Consider the following 18,929-nt stretch of genomic DNA (forward strand, 5'->3'; position numbering starts at 1 on the left):
TGGTCACTGAGTCCTGGAATCATAAAGCTGGAAGAGACAAAACACATCTTCTACCCCCCACTGAATAAGCTGGCGCCTATCATTTTGGAGATACCTAGAAATAAAGCAAATAAAGGCAGCAGAGCAAAATTAGTATTTATTTCTTTTTATTAGAGTCTCAAATTGAGCTTGAAGAAAAACAAATCTCAACTTCTGAAATATAATGGTTGTGCTTACTTTATTCAACAAAATTTATGCAAAGTTATCAGCATATCAAGCGTTCAGCATTGTGGCACAATGAACGAGACAAGTTAACCTGGCCCTCAAGGAGCTTACATTCTAATGCGGAAAGCAGACAACTTCAAGTTGGATAGATACTAAAAATGAATAGAGCAAGACACAAAGTATTTTTTTAAATGGGGATTTGGGAAGCAAGCATCCAATCTAATCTACAGGATTCCTTATGGAGGTAACAAGCTAATCTTAAGATGCTAGATATGAACTGAGTCAGTGATTCTCATGTATTTTTGGAATTGATAAGTAGTTGGTTTAACGATAATTGAGGACTGTCACTGGCCCTGAGTGTATGCAGCCAGAGATGCCATGTTTCCCTGAAAATAAAACCTAGCCGTACCATCACCTCTAATGCATCTTTTGGAGCAAAAATTAATATAAGATCCAGTCTCACATTATATTATGTTATATATGACCGGGTCTTATTTTCCGGGAAACACGCGGTAGCAGAAGTCCTGCAGTGTATGGGTTAGCCCCATACAACGAAGAATTATTCTGTACCTATACGACTTTTTAATGTCCTGCTGGACATTTATGTAGGACCTACAGCTCGACTAAGAAATATAGTCAATTTTTCCCTCCTAAACAATCTATAATTTGTCTTGTCCTATTATCCTTATTTAAAATAAGGTACTTTTTTAAAGTACCTTATTTAAAATAAGGAACTTCGCTCTTTCCCTTACCATATACAGATAAGGTATATGGTCTGTTATGACTTACCCTAATACTGGTCTTCATTCTAGTGTCACCTATACCTCTTATCTGTCATTTTTCTGTACTTCTTTACAGGAAGTAGCCTCTGTCGACTCCTAAATCCAAACCTATTCACTCTAAGTAGGAGTAAATATCTATTTCATGGTGTCATATAGCGTAGTAATGCCTGAGCACTTATATTGGGAAATTCAGTTTATTTTTATGACAAATTTCTTTCCTTCTGTTTCTCCATTATAGTAAGAGTTAAGGCAGTAAATTGATTTGTAAAGAAATGCATGTGTGTAAGTAGATTGTATTATCTATGAATCATCTCAGGACAGCAAAGGGGATGTCACAAAAAATCTGCTCTGAAAAAGGTGACTAGATCTGACTGGGTTTGTGTTGTCAGTAACTGGGAGTAGGGGAGGGTGCTCCTAGCATTTAGTATGTGAGAGCCAAGAATGCTGAACATCTGGCAATACATCGGACAGTTCCTCAGTTAAGGAATTATTCTGCACCCTATACGAATTTTGAATGTCTCACACTAGACATTCGTGTATGACCTACAGCTCGTCTGCAAACATATATTTTCTCATTTTCTCCATTTCGACAATCTGTCAATTTTCTTGCATAGTATCTTTATTTCAATTAAGACTATTTCGTTCTTATAGAAATAAGTATTAACATATGCAAACAAGTTATTGTATCACTAGTTTTTATTCTAATGTCCACTCATATCCCTGCTGTTTCATTTTCTCAGACTTCTTTGTACAAAATAGCTTCTGATCTACTTTAAGTTCAATTTATTCATTGCAAGTAAATGTAAACAGCTGACTACTTAATTGTCCTTTATTATAGCCATGTTCAATTTATGTCCCTTTTATGTCCCTTTTATGTTAATATTAATTTTATTTCATTTTCAATTTATTTCTAAAATTGTGTGTAGCTAGTATGTTACCACTGATCTCTGCAACATGAGGGTCAAGACCAGGAAATGAAAACTCCAAAATAGAAACTACCATGAAAAAAAAAAAAGTGAATAAGAGAGTAACAATTTGTGGCAAGCCTCTCAGAAAATAACCCTACGCTAAAAAAAAGAAATCTCTATACATTCGTTACTGTGGAATCCTTTAAACCAAGGAGTTGTGGCACACTGATCAAAAAAATCTGACTAATATAATATCTCTAATGCTAATTAATATTTGTAACATGTCTGCTGGAAGGCACCATAGCAGATTTTGGCGACTGGCATGGAATGTTGAAGAAGGAAATTGAAAGGAAAAGCCTGATTCAGAATAAGGAAGGAACTCTTGGTCAAGGCACTTCAACTGCTCTAAACACTGGACTACAATTTTATACAATCCGTTAAATTTAGAAAAAGAAGCCCCTTCAGTTGCAAGGCCTGACTGAGGCATTTTTCTCTTTGTTCTGATTCTCTGCTCAGCAGGAAACAAATCTTGCCTCCTTAGAGGGCCCATCCTTCAGTAGGATGGGCCTGTTCCTAACTCGTAGGTGCGCCTCATCTGCCATAGCCATCGACTACAGTAAGACTCAGGTTTATCAGTCATGCTTGTGTGACTCTGGTTAGTACAACTCAGTACTCCCAAAATCCAGACATTTCATGAAAGACTGACCTGAAAAAAGTCTGCTCTGGACTTCTACTGATTAAGTTATAAATGTCTACTTTGCCATAATTATGTAAAGAACCCAAATGGCCATTAACTCCGGTTGGTTGCTTCTCTCTGAGCCACACTGGGCAGCTCTTTAAATTGAATTCCAGAGTCAACCTAGATGGAGTCCCCTAAATAAATGTAGAGATAACGAAAGGTAGGCCCTGAATCAGTTTCACCACAAAGGAACAGTCCTGCAGCTATGTGTGTAATAGCATTTAAATTACCTTCATTATTCCCCCCACATATTCCTAAGCATTCACCCCCCGACACACACCTTTTCACAGTCTTCCATCCAATCTGATGTCCTTCTTTCAACAGGCATTTTTAGATGTCTCTCCAATTTCCCAAATTAATTTTTTTTTTCAATTTAACTAAAACGAAACTATGCCATACAGTAAACTAAAAAAGTCGTTGGGAGAGAAAGTTGCAATTACAGAAGCTTTAGCAATCAGTCTTAGCCAGTTACATTAAGACAGTGGTTCCCAAACTTTATGATACATCTGAATCCTCAGGGGATTTAAAATATAACCGCTGCCTGCTCTCACCCTCGAAACAGTGATTTAATTGGAACGGGGTACATCTTGGATATTGGAATTTTTTAAAATTTCCAGCTGATCAAATGTACAGCAAAGTTTGGGAACCATTCAGCTAAGGCACATTTGCTGAGTACACGAGGAAATGTAAAACAGCGTATGTAACTATTATCTGGGGTAATATGGTTTTGTAACTGAACCGAACGGTGACGGCACCGTGATGACGACGTAGTCGTCATTTCTAACTAATCACACAGGCTTTGTCTCCTGTGGTATATTCGATCACATATTCTGGGTAAATCTGATCTTTCTGAAAGATGACAAAAACGGAGGGATTCAACCTTGTATCCACACAGCTGTCATACGGTGGAGGAGGACTCGTGTAACTCTTATGTCCTTCAATAGACTCTCCAACCAGGACTCGGGCTACAAACATAACGATGTTTTTGGGATCACACTGGCAATTGTTATGGGCACAGATGGCATCTTTTGTGAAGTAATTTCCTAGAAATAATAATAATAATAATAATAAAAAGGTTAAGAATTATAAAAGAGCGTATGCAGTTTGAAAGATTATTTATACATCATCAGATGATGGGCATTGACTAAGTATACATCAACAATATCTTATTGATACTTACAAATTTTCCTTTGCACTTACAAAAGCAGGTTTACTATACAAGTGAATGTGAATACGGTGTATAACCCTACTGAAATAACAGAAACATTTGCTACTGTACAGGCCTCACAGAGATGGGGAAGGCCAGCGGGTACCAGGACTAAGTGGCGATATCACAGTGGCGCAGTTCATGCAGGGTGAGTTGAACGGTAACTGTTGAACCAAAGACATTGCAGCAGAGGCCATTTAATATAAGGGACAAAGGTCATTTACTACTGATGGGAGAGTCCTAGAAAATGTGAAAGGGACAAATGTAGCATGAGCAAGCAGTTGACCCTGGCAGAGCTTGTCAAAAACATGATCGATCCATCATCCTCAACTCTAAAACAACCTCTGATAATCGCTGATGTTTCCATACTCGGCAGACCGACAATTTCTCGACAAATTAAAATTTCCTAGTTTTGTCGTTGCAAACTGACTTCCTGCCCTTTTAAAGGAAATAAGTACATATTGCAAATTCTGATGAACTTGTATGTACAGTAACAAATGTGTTGATACTTTTTTATTTTGTTTGTTCAACTACATTTAGAATAAAAAATAGTCCTATTCGTCTTAACAAGCACAGTTAGCGGCTTGGTAGGGATTCTCACATCTGTTTCTATGCATTTCTATACATATAAACAAATATATTTGGTTTTATTTTTCATTTATTTGTTCATAAATAGGTCATACTATATGAACTGTTCTACAACTTTTTTTTCCACATTAGTCCTAGAAATCTTGCTATCTCAGTACAGCTAACCCTACCTCGTTCTTTTTAATGGCTGTATAGGATTCCATTGTATGGATTATCATATTTAATTTAACCACTCCTGTATGGATGAAAACATGGTTGATTCCACTTTTTTGCTATTACCAAAAACTTCTAAATAAACGCTTCTAAAACATCCTGGTAAATATGCTTTTGAGAACCCATATAAGTAGTTCTGTAGAACAGACTACATAACTATAGGGGCTGAGTCAAAGGACAGGAGCATATTAAATTTTGACAGATAATGCAAACTGCCCTCTAAAAATTTTAACACCAACAATGAAGAAAGTCCTGTTTCTCCACTGCCTTGCCACTATGGATATTGTCCATCCTTTCAATCCTGGGCAAAAAAAACCCAACCACCTGATTTGAATATATATTTCTCTAAATACTGGTGACATTGAGCATCTTTTCATATGCTCTTTGGCATATTTTATATGTTTTTTCTCTGAACTGCTTTTTCATTTTTCCCTATTATATTGGATGTCTTTTTCTTACCGATGTGTGACCAAAACAAGCCTATATTCGGAAGACTAAGTCCACTGAGATCTTTTTACGGGGTTTTGTAAGATTTTATAGTGGGCCAGTAGGTAACTGGAAAATGACCATGACAAATAAAATCCATCAACCTACCACATTTCTACTTGGCCACCCACTCACTCCACCTCTGTCACTGCCAATGGCCCCAGCTCCTCAGTTTTAACAGACCACAACAATTATAGCTGCTCTACTATAGCTTCCATGAGCAAACGAGGGTAGAAGCTGTGCGTTCTTTGTATTATTTCTCACTGTGATGGCTATCCGCTACATATTCTGGACTCCACTCCCCATCTCTCTACATCATGGTACAGTCATACTTCAATTCTTAAGTGTGTGCAAAGAGCTATTCCTTTTAACATCAATTTCCAGAACTTCTTATCAATTTAAGCTGTTTTGGAAAGTAATCTTTGCAGAGATATGCATTTCTCTGATTTAAAAAAAATAGAACAAACTCATTTTACCCTTTTACTGATGCGGCAGATGTAGGTGTTCATTCTGATACATGGTGTTATCACATAGAGCCGCCCCCTGCAATTACTAACAGGACACAACCATTGCTCCTATACACAGCATGAGAAAAACATGTTATGCTGTGTTTGTGTCCTGCAAATCATTTTTCCTCATTCCCCACTTAAAGGCTGTTCACTTTCTTCTTGCTGCCTGCTTCTAGCGTCTCTTTACTCCCACACTTGCTGGGCTGAGAGAAAAACAAAACACTGTTTCTGAAAAAAGACTAAGTGGATTCTGAGAAGCTCCCAAGGATAAACATACATGATCTTCAGTACAGGAATTTTATGATAGCAACTCAAGCTACCATAACACAGTTGTTCATTCTTTCAGATTCTGAGTTATATTCCAGAAAGCTAACATTTCCAGATAAGTGAATTCCAGTTATGCATGTAAAAGGTATAAAGTAAATAGTATGGAGTTAAGGTGAAAATAGAGTTGACTCAAAGCAAATGGAATTAAATCGATAGACGGGAATTCCACCCATATTTTTCTTCAGTGTGCATTTTAATTGCTTGGTAAAGTCATAAAACCTATTTTCAACATTCAGAGACAGTTATACATACGTTTTTAATGAGTTACTTTTATACTTATTCAATTAGTTTTTACTTTTTCTATCTTGTAAGAATGCCTGAGTGATTTGATTCTTTGATTATTTTTATCAATGATAACCGAATGAAAGATTTGTGAAGTCAGTGAAAAATGATTCTTTACACAGGTATTATAGATCTTTGGAGGATATATTTATCACTCTCCATTCAGAAAAGAGTAACCATTACCCTAAATGACTGACTTTTAAAATGAAGCGCCAGTTGTTTTTAAAGTGTGCTTATATAATCTGGAACCTACATTTGCTTAAATGAGCTAAGCCTACACCCCAACCTTACAGAGCACTCTCCTAAGACCTGGACTCTTGTTTTGTTGCAAATACTTACAGGGGCTAGATTCCCCTGAACCCCAACACCCCCTCCATCCCTCTGCCACTATCTGGATCGAGGCCACCCTCATTTCTGGCCTGGAGTCTTGAAACAACCTCTTAATGTTCTTTCTACCCAGCCTTTCTTCATAGCACACAGTCATCATGTCACTCCTTCCTAAAGCCATTGATGGTTTTGGTTGCTCTCAGGAGACAGATCCATCCCCTTAGCATGGCTTGTAATGTCTGTCAGGACCCGACCCCAGCCTACAGCTCCCGCCTCATCTGCTGTCACTCCCACCACACCTGAAATGTGCTCTGCTATCCCTGGCCTTTGCTATTCTCTGGTCTTCACAAACAATCTTCTCTCATCTTTTTTATTTTTATTTTTTTATTTTTTGCCTAGTTAGCTTTTGTTTGTCCAACAGGTCACACTTAGATTTCACAATATGCTGATTTTCTGTAATCTACATGATTCATTTTTTTCATTCACTCAATATAATTGATGTAATGGGATAATACTGTTGAAAACATTGTGCTGGGTGGATTTTTTTTGTGATTTTTATATACATAACCATCTTTCATTGCCAGACGTATTATCTTTCTTAGATTTAGACTCACTGGAAGGAATATATAAGGAAAAAGAAAGAATCATGATCAGCTTTCGTTGACCAAAATAGGATCTAGAAACGCACTGCAATAAATCACAGGCTTTGTTAACCAGAAAAAACAAAAACAAAACAAAACTGAATAAGACCGGAGAAAGGAGCCCTCTCTAGGTTGAGAGGCAAAAAGAGTCAGGTTGGCTCTGACTCAGTCATCCAGGGGCTTCGGGCCCCAGCACACTGGGCCTGGCTAAAGTTGGAGATGACAGAGGAGTCCAGCGACAGAGGGAAGCATGTGTCTCACTTCCTGTGTAGAACACCAACGTTCCAATTCTCTGTAGATGCTTTGGGGTATTCTCCATGGAACCGATGTTTATCTTCAAAAGTCATATTTTTGTTTCTCTCTTTCTAACCACGTAGCATCCTGATGGACCTGGGCTGCAGAATCTTGAGAGGTTTTATAGATGTAATGCTGTGCACGACCTCACATCTTAAATATGCTCCCTGGCCTTACATGCCGCCCGTTTGTCCTCCTGAGTCCCATTTGTGCCACGACAGTCCTTTGCTTAGCTACTGTCCAAGCAGGGGCTTCTTTTTCTAATTTCACCTTCTGCTTCTCATTCAAATCTAAGGTTTTATAACGTCCTCTGTAGAGTTGTATGGTTTTTACTTACTGCTGTGATTTTTATCCTCATTCCAGACTGATCATTGCTGGCACAAGGATATAGCTCTTATGAAGGCTCTTAACTAACCTGTTTTCCACTATTATCCTCCATCTCCCTGATACCTGCTTTCCAAATTCGGTTTATCGAGCTGTTGCCCAGAGCCCTTCTATCTTTCTAGGCATATGCTACTTTCTCAGCACCCCTCAAACACAGTCACATACGAAAGCACGCAGACAACAGCCTCCCCCGAGTGGGTTCACACGTGCACTGGGGGCTTTGTTTTCCCTCAGAGAGCAGCAGTATCTTTGAGTCCTACCACTTGGCCTCTTCTAGGATAACTGCTTGACCTTTGTAAGAATATGGGCCCAGTGATTCACACCAGTCTCTCTAGCCAGGACTAATAGCATCGTGAGTGATGGGAATGGAAAGCTGACATTAAAAATAAATACACACAAATCAAAAACCCCTCCTAATTCTCTGTAACAAGAGACAGGCCAAGGACCTTCACGAGGGAGGGAGGCATGGGGAAAAGGTGAAATTCCTCAAGAAGCACCTTGCCTGTCTGTGAGAACAGTACACTACATCCCAGCTGGACAAGGGTGTTTCCTTGAAAGGGGAAAGCTGTCAACAACTCTCCCCTCTCACCAAGTTAAAGGAAAATGATAGCATGTGAGTCACACTATCAAACCATCAAAATATATTTCAGAGGGCTTCAGTACTCTTCTGTTTCTAAAAGAAGAGAAACAGACTAAGCTCTCGTGTATGTCACCATCAGAGCCAGTTCTGGCCCAAACGGCGGACACATACATAGGCACTGTATTTCCATTTTCTAACATAGATAAATGAGTTCTGACACGAGAGAGACTTTGAGAAACTGATGGGTTTACACTGCACGCATGTTGTATTTCACTCAAGATGGCGACCCCACTTTCTGCAAACATTTTTGGTAAGTTTTCGCGATGCCTCTAAACTTTATAAACTTATGAAATTCTCATCAAGTCATTCCCCAGCTTCAAACCCTTCATTAGCTTCTGATGCCCTGAGGGTCAAGTCTGAATTCTTGACTGTATGGACATAGTTTGCACCACTTGTCTATTCCTCATACGCTAAGTCTCCGAGGCAGATGAACCCCACTGCATGCCTTTCCTTGGGAACACCTCTCCAGCCAGGTTAGTGTTCAGAGGTCCTGTTCTTTTCCTCTACAACAGCTGTATACTTGCAACCATTTAATTAATTATGTGAAATAATTAGGGAAGGTCATGTCTAATGTGTTCACCACTGTGTTCCCAGCATCTAGCATATAGCAGGCACTCAAAGTTTTTGTTGATGGACTGATTGGCTTCTTGCTTTTTTTTTGCGGGGGGGGTGTGTGTGTGTGAATTTAATCTTAGTTGTATTAGTTGAACCCACTTTGAAACTTGGTAAACTATTACTTGTTCCCTTAAGATGAGAGATTCTTGGTTTTTTTGTTTGTCTCTAAGAATTGCATGAAGGAGTTTAGGAGCAAAAAGAAAAGAGCTGAAAAGATTCTGTGTGTGAGCAGACTGATGCTACTTTAGTCCCCAGGTGACCCAGCGTGGCCTGAGATAAGGAGAGGCCTCTTCTCCCACCTTTGATTAAAATCCATCAGTGGCAATACAAGTGGCTTGAAGTGGCCACTTCAAGTAGCTTTGCAGGGATGGACATAGGTCAGGAAAAGCCATGGCCAGAACTGAGTAGCAACGGTAGAAAACATAGCCAATAAGTGAAGTACCCAGCAAGCATGTCTGAGACTCTTTGGACCACCCCCCTAGACTGCCAAAAAGAACCAAAAACAAAAGCCTGGAAGACAGGAGCCAGGCTAAGGTACAGCAGTCAAATCCCAAGTCAACTTACCACTCGAATTTGGGCACTTAAGGTTATGGTTAGCTTATTTTCTCTCCATGACTGTGAGAGCCTGGACATTCTGGTTAATACAAAATCATCACATATACCTCGAAACAGAAGCATGTGTAGAGCTGCGTTATGACTCTACAAGCGAGGCTTCTCCATGCCAGCACAAACCTTTTCCATATTTGGTTTCAGAAGTTCCATGCAGGATCCAGTCAAAATTATTCGCACAGATATACTCCACACTGGCGCGGCCTACTGCACAAAACAACCTTTTTTCGTTTGTCTTCTTCATCTTCATTTTTTTCCTAATACAGGAAATATGAAACTTAACACCGAGAACATTCCTCTCCTACTCGGATGAATAACATGAATCCCAACTATAGTCTAATCATCTTAAAATTGTATTTCCCCAGCGTTCAGAATGGAGCTACTAACATGAACGCAATAGCTATAAAGAAAAATTATGATTAACTTTTAAATGATAAACATATGAAAACACTGAATTGTGAAACTAAAGCTGAAAGAGAGAAGCTCTAGTTTACACGATGAAAACTAGAGATGGAAGTAACTGCCGACTAATAAAGGAAACCAGTGGATATAAACCTTAAAGGGGAGCTCTTAACTAATCTTTTCAAACTTTATGTAAAGAAACTTCATCATGTGGCACCAACCTTTCAAAAGTATCCAAGAGCTCCGTGTTCTTGATCTTCTTTATCTTGGCAATAGTGGCATTTTTCATGGTTGCTTTAAAATGCTCGCTTATGTTGGCATATTCGGGATACTGGATATTGATCTCTGATAACTAAAAAAATATAAACATGTGAAACAGGAAACATTTAAAGCACACTATGTCCCATGTGTGGCCCCCCCATACCATGAGGTATCCTTGCCAAACCTATGAAAGCAGGTGGGATAAGCTGGCATAGGTTTCCCCATACAGCGGCTCATTCTAGTAATGAACTAGCTGGTACTGGGCCTATCTGTTCAGGCTGAGTTATGGCTAACAAAGGATTATGCCTAATGTCAAAGGGAGGCCCCCCCTGAGGTGTCTGATTTAGTCCAGTGACCTGGAGAGTTCTTTGTCTCAAGCCAGTACAGGGGCAGAGGCACTGGAGATGCCCATGGAGCCTGAATAAAGCAGCGTGCACCCCAAAATGGAGCATGATGTGGAGACTAAACAATATAAAAAGATTTGTCCCAACCAGGCTAGTCTGTGACAAGGTGAGGCATAGTGTGTGTATCTCCCATTGAAACCATCTGTATAACTCCAACTAATGAACAAGTCATTTTTACTCTCCGCGTTTCAGTGTGCTCATCCATAAAGTCAGATACTAATATCTATCTCACAGGATTGTTGTGAGGTCTGCCCAAATGAGATCCTGTGTGGCTGGACTCTGGAAACAAGGAGGCTCCCTGCAGAGGGTGGTCATCTTCTGGGAAAGTGACACAATCGATCACCATTTAGATATCTGCCTTTGAATCTTGATCCAAGAGTTTTCATTCTTTCATTCTAACAAATAAACACATTTGTAGCAAAGTACTTTTCCCTACCTTTAAACAATTCACCTAGCAAAAAGTAAAAACCAAGTACCTCGTATCTTTTCAAAGATGGGGTGGGAAAGTTCCGCGGATCAGGAAGGGTCGCAGTTAAAGGCTCTCGCGGGATCTGCGCCTGGATCTGCGCCGGCTGATGGCTACAAACAAGAAAGAGTAAGAATTCACTTGGTTCCCTATCCCACATGCCCAAGGGATTTTCTGTCCTTAACTTTCAGCCAGTAAGCAAAGGTTTCTCATCAGTTTTTCTTTGAACACATCCCTGCATATTTGTGATACAGGTGTACCAGTCACCATGCTTATTAAAAATGCAGAATTATTCATACTTTGGTAAATTAATGAAGTACTATTTTCCGCTTCATTTAAAATGTAAAAGCATGGGTTCTTTTTTTTTATATTTTTCCTCAACCTTCAAAGGTCCTAATGGATTAGAATTAAGTGTGCCTTACTGCTTCTTTGTCAAATGATAAACATTTAAGTATTAGGGGTAATAGGAGAAAGAATCCTGCTACCTATGAACTGTTTTTCAGGGTAACCATACATAAGGAAAAATTCTTTTTTACAGACAATCACAGCTATTAATTACAGAAGAATTGACAGAATTAGAAAACCAACATTTTGCAACCCCCTAATGAAATAACGAGTCTAAACAGTGATCATGAATAGCTACGAAAACCATTAAGTGAAAGATCAGATGAGAAAGATACTGGAGGGATTAGGCTGAAATGACCTGAACCCACTCTCCCATCTTCACCACTAAAAACAGGAAAACCAGACATTATGTACCTCTCAATTATATGTGACAGGAAGTGCAAAGCACCACTCACAAAGTACTCTTGACCCAAAATGGAATGTGAATCTAATCAATCCTCTAAATCTAACCATCAAGTCACAGAAGTTGTATTCAAATGACCCCATGAGGATACAATTTGCTACATTTTGAATTTGGGAAATTCTTTTTTTTTTGTTTTGTTTAAGGAGGGCACAGCGCACAGTGGCTCATGCGGGGATCGAACCAACAAACTTGGTGTTATCATTACCACGTTCTAACCAACAGCGCTCATCAGCCACCTCTCGGAAATTCTCAAGGACAAATCACCTCATATCTTTTAAAAAAAGGTTGAGGAGGGGAAACTGATAGATTAAAAGAAGCTTAAGAGATAAATCTAGCAAATAAACGTATATACCCTGTTTTGATAGAAATAGGAGTAAATCAATGGTAAAGAATTATTTTTGAGGCAATGGGAAAAAATAGAACATGAACTGGGTATTAGATGATATTAAGGAATTGTCCATTTTGTTAGATGGGTTAATGGTATTATATGTTTTTTAAAACTCCTTATCTGTTAGATATACCCAAAGTATTTACAGTGAAATGATATGTGTGGGATTTACATGAAAATGTTCCAGCAAAAGAAAAAACTTAGAGAAAATGGTGGAGATAAATGAATCAAGAATGATAAAATACTGAGTCACTGAAGTTGGTATTCTCACATGACCACTCCCATCCCTACATACACAGAGATTTATTATACAATTTTCTCTACTTTGTTTAACTTTGACATTTTCCAAAATGAAAACATTACATTTTTTAAACGATTTAAGGAAAAACTCTTTAAAGGTTCCCTTGGGTAAAATGGAGATTCTTTTGGAATGAGAGATTGGCCCCAATCCCCACTGAATTCACGCAGAGCAGATTACATCGCTTTAAGGTCCCCATCAACAACAAAGTGTGCCATAGTTCCTGTGTCTTCGGTCGGACTGTGCAGGATAGAAATCACAGCCCTCATTCTATCCTAAGGCAAATGTGTCTCCTTTGGGCCAGTGACAGCGAGTGATCCATTCACTCACTAGCTCTTCATTTAGTATCACTATATACCTTCACTATGCAAAATACCTCAAGAGCTTTGAGGAGCTGATCATTGTGCAGTAGAGGAAAGAGGGAGAGCTATACTAGGGAAGATGGTTACACTAATAACTGTATTTCAAGGTAGAGGGGATAACTACTATAAGGGATTTACAAAATGTTACTGGAGGGGAAGGGAGAGGATTGGGGGACAGTCCTAAGTAAAGTTTGCAAGAGAAAGTGGCATTCGGGGTGGGTCAGGAAAGATGCTGAATTCACATGAGGGATGGGGAAGATGTTCCCAGAGGTGGGTAAGAGTAAATGGAAAAGCACGAGGCAACTATGCCGTGGAAATTATTGATAGACAATCAACGGACGCCATGAAATATTTGGAAATGCCGCAAACCAATATCTTCCCTTGGAAAAATACACATGCACAGAAAGAACCATCGAGCCTGAAGTTAAAAAGGCACACACATCTGGATAGCTTCTGTTGTCCAGAAAGGCAACAAAGTATGGTCTCACTGGTTGCAACCAAATGGGAGTGTAAGAATTGTCTAAAAGTCAAAATTACAAGTTGCTTTAAGGAAATACAGTATACACAAAATTTTGTTAAGACATCCTGCCAGAACCATTTGAAGGACTAAGTAGCCGCTACAATGATCTCATTGAGTTGCCTGAATGAAATGACACTCCCTTCGGTCCCGCTCTGCTAAACACGTAGCACTAACTCAAGTAGTTACTTCTATTGTCCATTCCACCAGATGTCTGGTGTCTCATCCAGCAGAACGTAAACTCCAATGAGGGCGTGAACCGTACTCCTCCCGCCATATTATTACTGGTTCATTTGAATTTTAAAAGAACTGGAAGGGACCCTAAATGGCTCGGCCAATCTGACTCTATTCTTGGGAGTTTGAATTAAGAAATTCAGAAAAAATTAGGAAGCAGTGGCAGAAGGTAAGGCGGAGGGAATATGAAGATTGTAATTCTGAGGTTAAAACTGCCAAGCATTCGCCATAGAAAAGTATTAGGAGATATAAGCATGGAAATAGACATAAATATCTCTGATCACTGAGACTGTTAACTGCAGGGGAATAAAAATAAGAAAAATAGCTGACACTGACTGAACAGCTTGCCGTGCTAGCCACCGTTCTAAGCATTCCGATTGTATTCACCCAGCAACTTTGACAAAGGTATTATTTTTGAGCCCATTTTATACATGAGGGGATGCAGAGTGATTCATTTGTCCAAATTCACACAATGAATGCGTAGCAGGCAGAATCTGAACCAAAGAATTAGATCAAAAGTCAGGGCTGGTAACCTGGCCACCGGCAGGGACCTGTGAACCAGGCCAGTCAGGTTCTAAAGCAGAACTGGAACAGACTCCCATTCCCGAGGCCTTGACACAGCTCTGTTCCCGCCCTCACATTCCTGCGAAATGTTTTCCTTACTACACCGTTTACCCTTTCAATAACTTCCCTTTTTCATGCAATACCTTAATTCTTATAACCAAAAGAACCTAATTAGAACGCGTTGATTTTGCACCTGCCTTGAAATCTGTTTTACATCATTCAGGGGAGAAAAAAAAATCCAAGTCCAAAAAAACGTTCATGAACAATGTCAATTTTACTGAGTTTCGTGAGCAGACAGAGGAGAGTTACATTGAATCCCCCACCGCAAAATTTCCTTTCAAAAACCCCTTTTGCCAACTTTAGCTTTCTCCAAATCCCCTTGCTCAGGCAGCTACCTCAACCTGTTTGTTATTCCCATTTCTTTCTCAGTTTCCCACCCTCAACAAAAGGTAGGCTACACAGAAGAACTCACAGCAAAACCAAACCCAGTGCATTATTTCCCAGGCACACCCCATTAATCCAGCCATTCACAGAGAAAGAAGCTGAGGCCCACAGCAGCTCAGAGACTGGCCAGAAGTCCCCTGTGAGTTACAGGGGAAGACAGATTTCTTTTTCCACTATTCTTTCCGTCGCAGAGTGCTGCTTAAAAGCACCTTACTCATAGATAATGCAAAAGGACACTGCAATGCAACGCAACAGGAACATTTCAAGAAAACAGGCTCCGGATTCATGAGTGACTCGGCGAGATCAGTGTGTGACCATCTCAAACACCTGCCAGCAAGCAGTGCCTCAGAACACTTACGCTAGTCCACTTCTAATTTGCTCCACGTCCTGGGCAGACACAAATACTGGCCTTCGAACGACACCTCTTTGGGTCTTGGATTCGATGTTTGTCTGAATCATCCCTTTAGACAGAAAAAAGAAAACCAGTAGGAATGAAGAATTAGTCCTAGAAAATGAGTTGTTGTTATTTTTCAGAGGCTAATGACATAGCAGGTAATTGTATCTGAACTGTACATGTACGAATAGAGACAATCCTGTTGGATGGAAATTGCTCATGATAAAAACTTGTCCTCTTTGGGGCAGCCGGTTAGCTCAGTTGGTTAGAGCGCAGGGCTCTTAACAATAAGGTTGCTGGTTCAATCCCCACATGAGCCACTGTGAGCTGTGCCCTTCACAACTAGATTGAAACAACTACTTGGAACTGATGGGTCCTGGAAAAACACACTTAAATAAATAAAAGTTTGAAAAGCACACTTAAAAAAAAAGTTGCCGTCTAGTCTCGCTCCACATGCATTCATTATTGTACTTAACATACACATTATTATTTTTAAACATATTTTCCATTGTTTTTTTTAAACTTTCATCTTCACGGCCCTTTTTATAAGACCCAGAAAACAAAGAGGTAAATGAGCATTTAGCAGTTAACCTAATCTTTAAATCAAAGTCAGATGACAAAGAATAAAGCTCGCGTCACCAGATAAGATATCAGCCATGTATGTGCCCTAAACCAGGCACCAGTGATTATGGGTTGGAATGCAGTTGATATATATATATATATATATTTTTTTTTTTTTGTAATAGTTGATTTCTTTTTTTTTTTTAACTTTATTGGGGAACAGTGTTTCTCCAGGGCCCATCAGCTCCAAGTCGTTGGCTGTTCTTTCAATCTAGTTGTGGAGGGTGCAGCTCACTGGCCCATGTGGGAATGGAACTGGCAACCCTGTTGCCCAGAGACTGCGCTCTAACCAACTGAGCCATCCAGCCACCCTGGTTAATATATTTTAAGGGTTTTTTTCTCCATCAAATGTGAAATGTCATTTTCAGTTCATGCATGTTGTACACCTAGGTCCAAGCTGTAGCCAAAGTGATCGCTTTAAAAGGCAAGTCATCATATATTGTTAGAGAGAATGTAAAATGGCACAACCACTTTGGAAAACCATTTGGCATCACCTTATAAAGTTAAGCACATACTGAATCTAGATCTATGTGATCCAGCAATCTCACTCCTTGGTATTTACTGAAATTAAAACCTGTATATACACACAAAGACTTTCCATTTGATTATTCCTAGTAGCGTAATAATAACCAAATAGTGAAAACAACCCAAATATTCATGAACAGGTGAATGGATAAACCAACCATGGTGTGTGTGTGTGTGTGTGTGTGTGTGTGCATGCACACGCACATATCCTTACAATGGAATATTACTCAGCAATGAAAAGGGAAGAATGACTTTTCACGTTACAACATACGTAGATGAATCTGAAAAAGCATTCTGAGTGAAAGAAGTCAGCCACATGCAGACTACATACTACAAGACTCTATATGAAGTTCTAGAATAGATAAAACAACTCTCTAATGACAGACAGCAAATCATTGGGGGCGGGAGGAGTAGAAGACTGATGGCAAAAGGGCATGAGGAAAGGTTTGGAATTGATGGGAATGTTCTATATCTTGATTAGGATTGTCCTGGGATGCATTTGTCAGCACTCATCCCACTGCACAGTTAAAATGCATGCATTTTACTGTAGCAATTATGCCTCAGTACAGGTGATGCGAAAGGAACAGCCTCAACAACACAAAGAGCCAATCAGATCATGCCGCAACCTTCTCCTGGTGTCCAGCTCGTAAAACATCCAAGTTTCTACGTCTGCTCTCATCTCTCACAGACCTTCTTACTGTTCTTTGAAACCTCAGGCTTGTCTGCAGCTTACAGCCTTCGCACTAGCCTCCTCTCTCCTGGAGAGCCCTCCTTCCCTTCCTAAGTTTCCTCCTCCAATAAAAGTAGGCACTTTCGCGTGATTCCTCCCTTCTCTGGCTACTTCATCACAAGGCTCCTTTCCCCCATAGCTATAAGCACTTTCTGAAATTGCCTGGTTTGCCAGCATCTGGAACAACGCCTGGCATACAGCTGGTGCTCCGATACTAGTTTAATGAATGGGCGAATATAAGAAATAGACAAAAAGAGTCTGGAACCCTGCAAACTGCTCTGAACTGCTTTCTATGAAGCAAGTGAACAAAATTACTGGTCAAATTGCTGCAGACTCAGGAACATTGGTTGTCATCTCTCCACCACCCTTTTACATTGTCAAAGTGACAGACTGTCACCAAAGAAAAGTTTTAACTTAAGTCGTTTTTAATTTCACCAGCCAACAGAAGAGATTTTTATTTTCCTCTGTTGCCTTCTAGCCTCAGTCCACACGCATTCATTGTTGCACTGAACATGCACATTATTATTATTTTTTTAAATATTTTCCATTGTAAATATAACATACAAATAGAAAAGTGCAGAAACATAAATTGGGGGTTCTGCCTTTTTCATTTAACAATATCAAATGTTGCTTTCACTACGTACTAGTTTTCATAACCATAATTTTTAACAATGACCCAATACTCCACTGAAATTTAATACCCAATTTGTTTAGCCACTGGCCGACTGGTACACAGGCTATTCCTCTAGTTTAGCATATTTTACTATCTCTTGACATGTATCGCCAGGTTGCTTTCCAAAAGAGTTGGTACAATGGTCCTTCAAAGCTACACTAGTTAACACACAGTAATGGGTACAGGGCCCAAATCTCAGGTACCACCTGGGAAGGTCAAGGACCTTTAAAGCACCTGCAGGGTTAGGGCTCGTCCTGAAAAAGCAAGTGTCAGCCCACAGGCAGGGAGTGTCCCAGAGGTGCAGCCTACAGGACAGCACATTCAGAGGGAGGGCTGTCCTGCTCCGATTTCTCACTAAACACACAGACTGGGAGAAGCTAACTGGAAGACCTTTCCGTGTACCTGAGACATGGAGGAAGGGAAAGTCTTTGGAAAAGGTGATGGACGAAACCACTGACCTAGAGCAGGACACCTAGAAGGAAAAGCATGGCTCTCATATCCTAAAGGCACCCACAGGCCCAGGGTCTCTGCTGGAGTTGTCAGCACCTGAAAATTCTGCCTCAGCCTGAGAAGCAGCACACCTGGAATATGCAACTTAGAATGGCAGAGCTGGAAGTACCCCCTTGAGTCCAATCCCCTCATTTCACAGAGGAAGGACCTGAGAGCTCGAGAGGGCAGGTACTCCTCCCAGGGTTACACAGCCACTGTGGGTCAGAGCCAAGGCTCTAGAGCACAGGTCTTCTGACGGCCACAGGCTGCCAGGCCCCAGATTGCTACTGGTCTCGCTAAAAAGAATCTGGGTCCTGGGTGCAGCATGGACGCCCACTCTGCACCCCGCCCTACATGTCCACCTCATGCCAGAATCCAGTGACACACGCCACCAGCAAATGCAAAGCTTACCTTGGAAACTCAGCTCATAGTTCTGTGAGCCCACCTGAAACGTCACAATTCCCCTGGGATAGAACAGGAAGAAAGACTCCAGGTAGGAAGAGTCGACGGTCGAAATTTGCTGATTGCTTTTCTAATTAAAAAAAAAAAGCAAAGACTTCAGGGTGGGCTTTTAAGAAATCTCTACCACTGCAT

General features: G+C 40.1%; 1 protein-coding gene across 1 annotated transcript in view; it reads right to left on the minus strand.

Annotated features, from left to right (window-relative positions):
* Positions 1-118: 118 nt before the first annotated feature.
* The window catches only part of ZC3HAV1 (zinc finger CCCH-type containing, antiviral 1), a 47,333-nt gene continuing 28,522 nt past the window's right edge, over positions 119-18,929 (minus strand). Inside the window, exons 8-13 of the mRNA XM_081038244.1 lie at positions 18,747-18,867; positions 15,262-15,364; positions 11,299-11,401; positions 10,379-10,509; positions 9,879-10,012; positions 119-3,676 (exon numbers count right to left, since the gene is read on the minus strand). Coding sequence (XP_080894370.1) covers positions 3,414-3,676; positions 9,879-10,012; positions 10,379-10,509; positions 11,299-11,401; positions 15,262-15,364; positions 18,747-18,867 — 855 coding nt within the window. The 3' untranslated portion in view covers positions 119-3,413. The remainder of the gene's footprint in view (positions 3,677-9,878; positions 10,013-10,378; positions 10,510-11,298; positions 11,402-15,261; positions 15,365-18,746; positions 18,868-18,929) is intronic.

This window comes from Rhinolophus hipposideros (genome assembly GCF_964194185.1).
Source record: "Rhinolophus hipposideros genome assembly, chromosome: 25".
Taxonomy (NCBI): Eukaryota; Metazoa; Chordata; class Mammalia; order Chiroptera; family Rhinolophidae; genus Rhinolophus; species Rhinolophus hipposideros.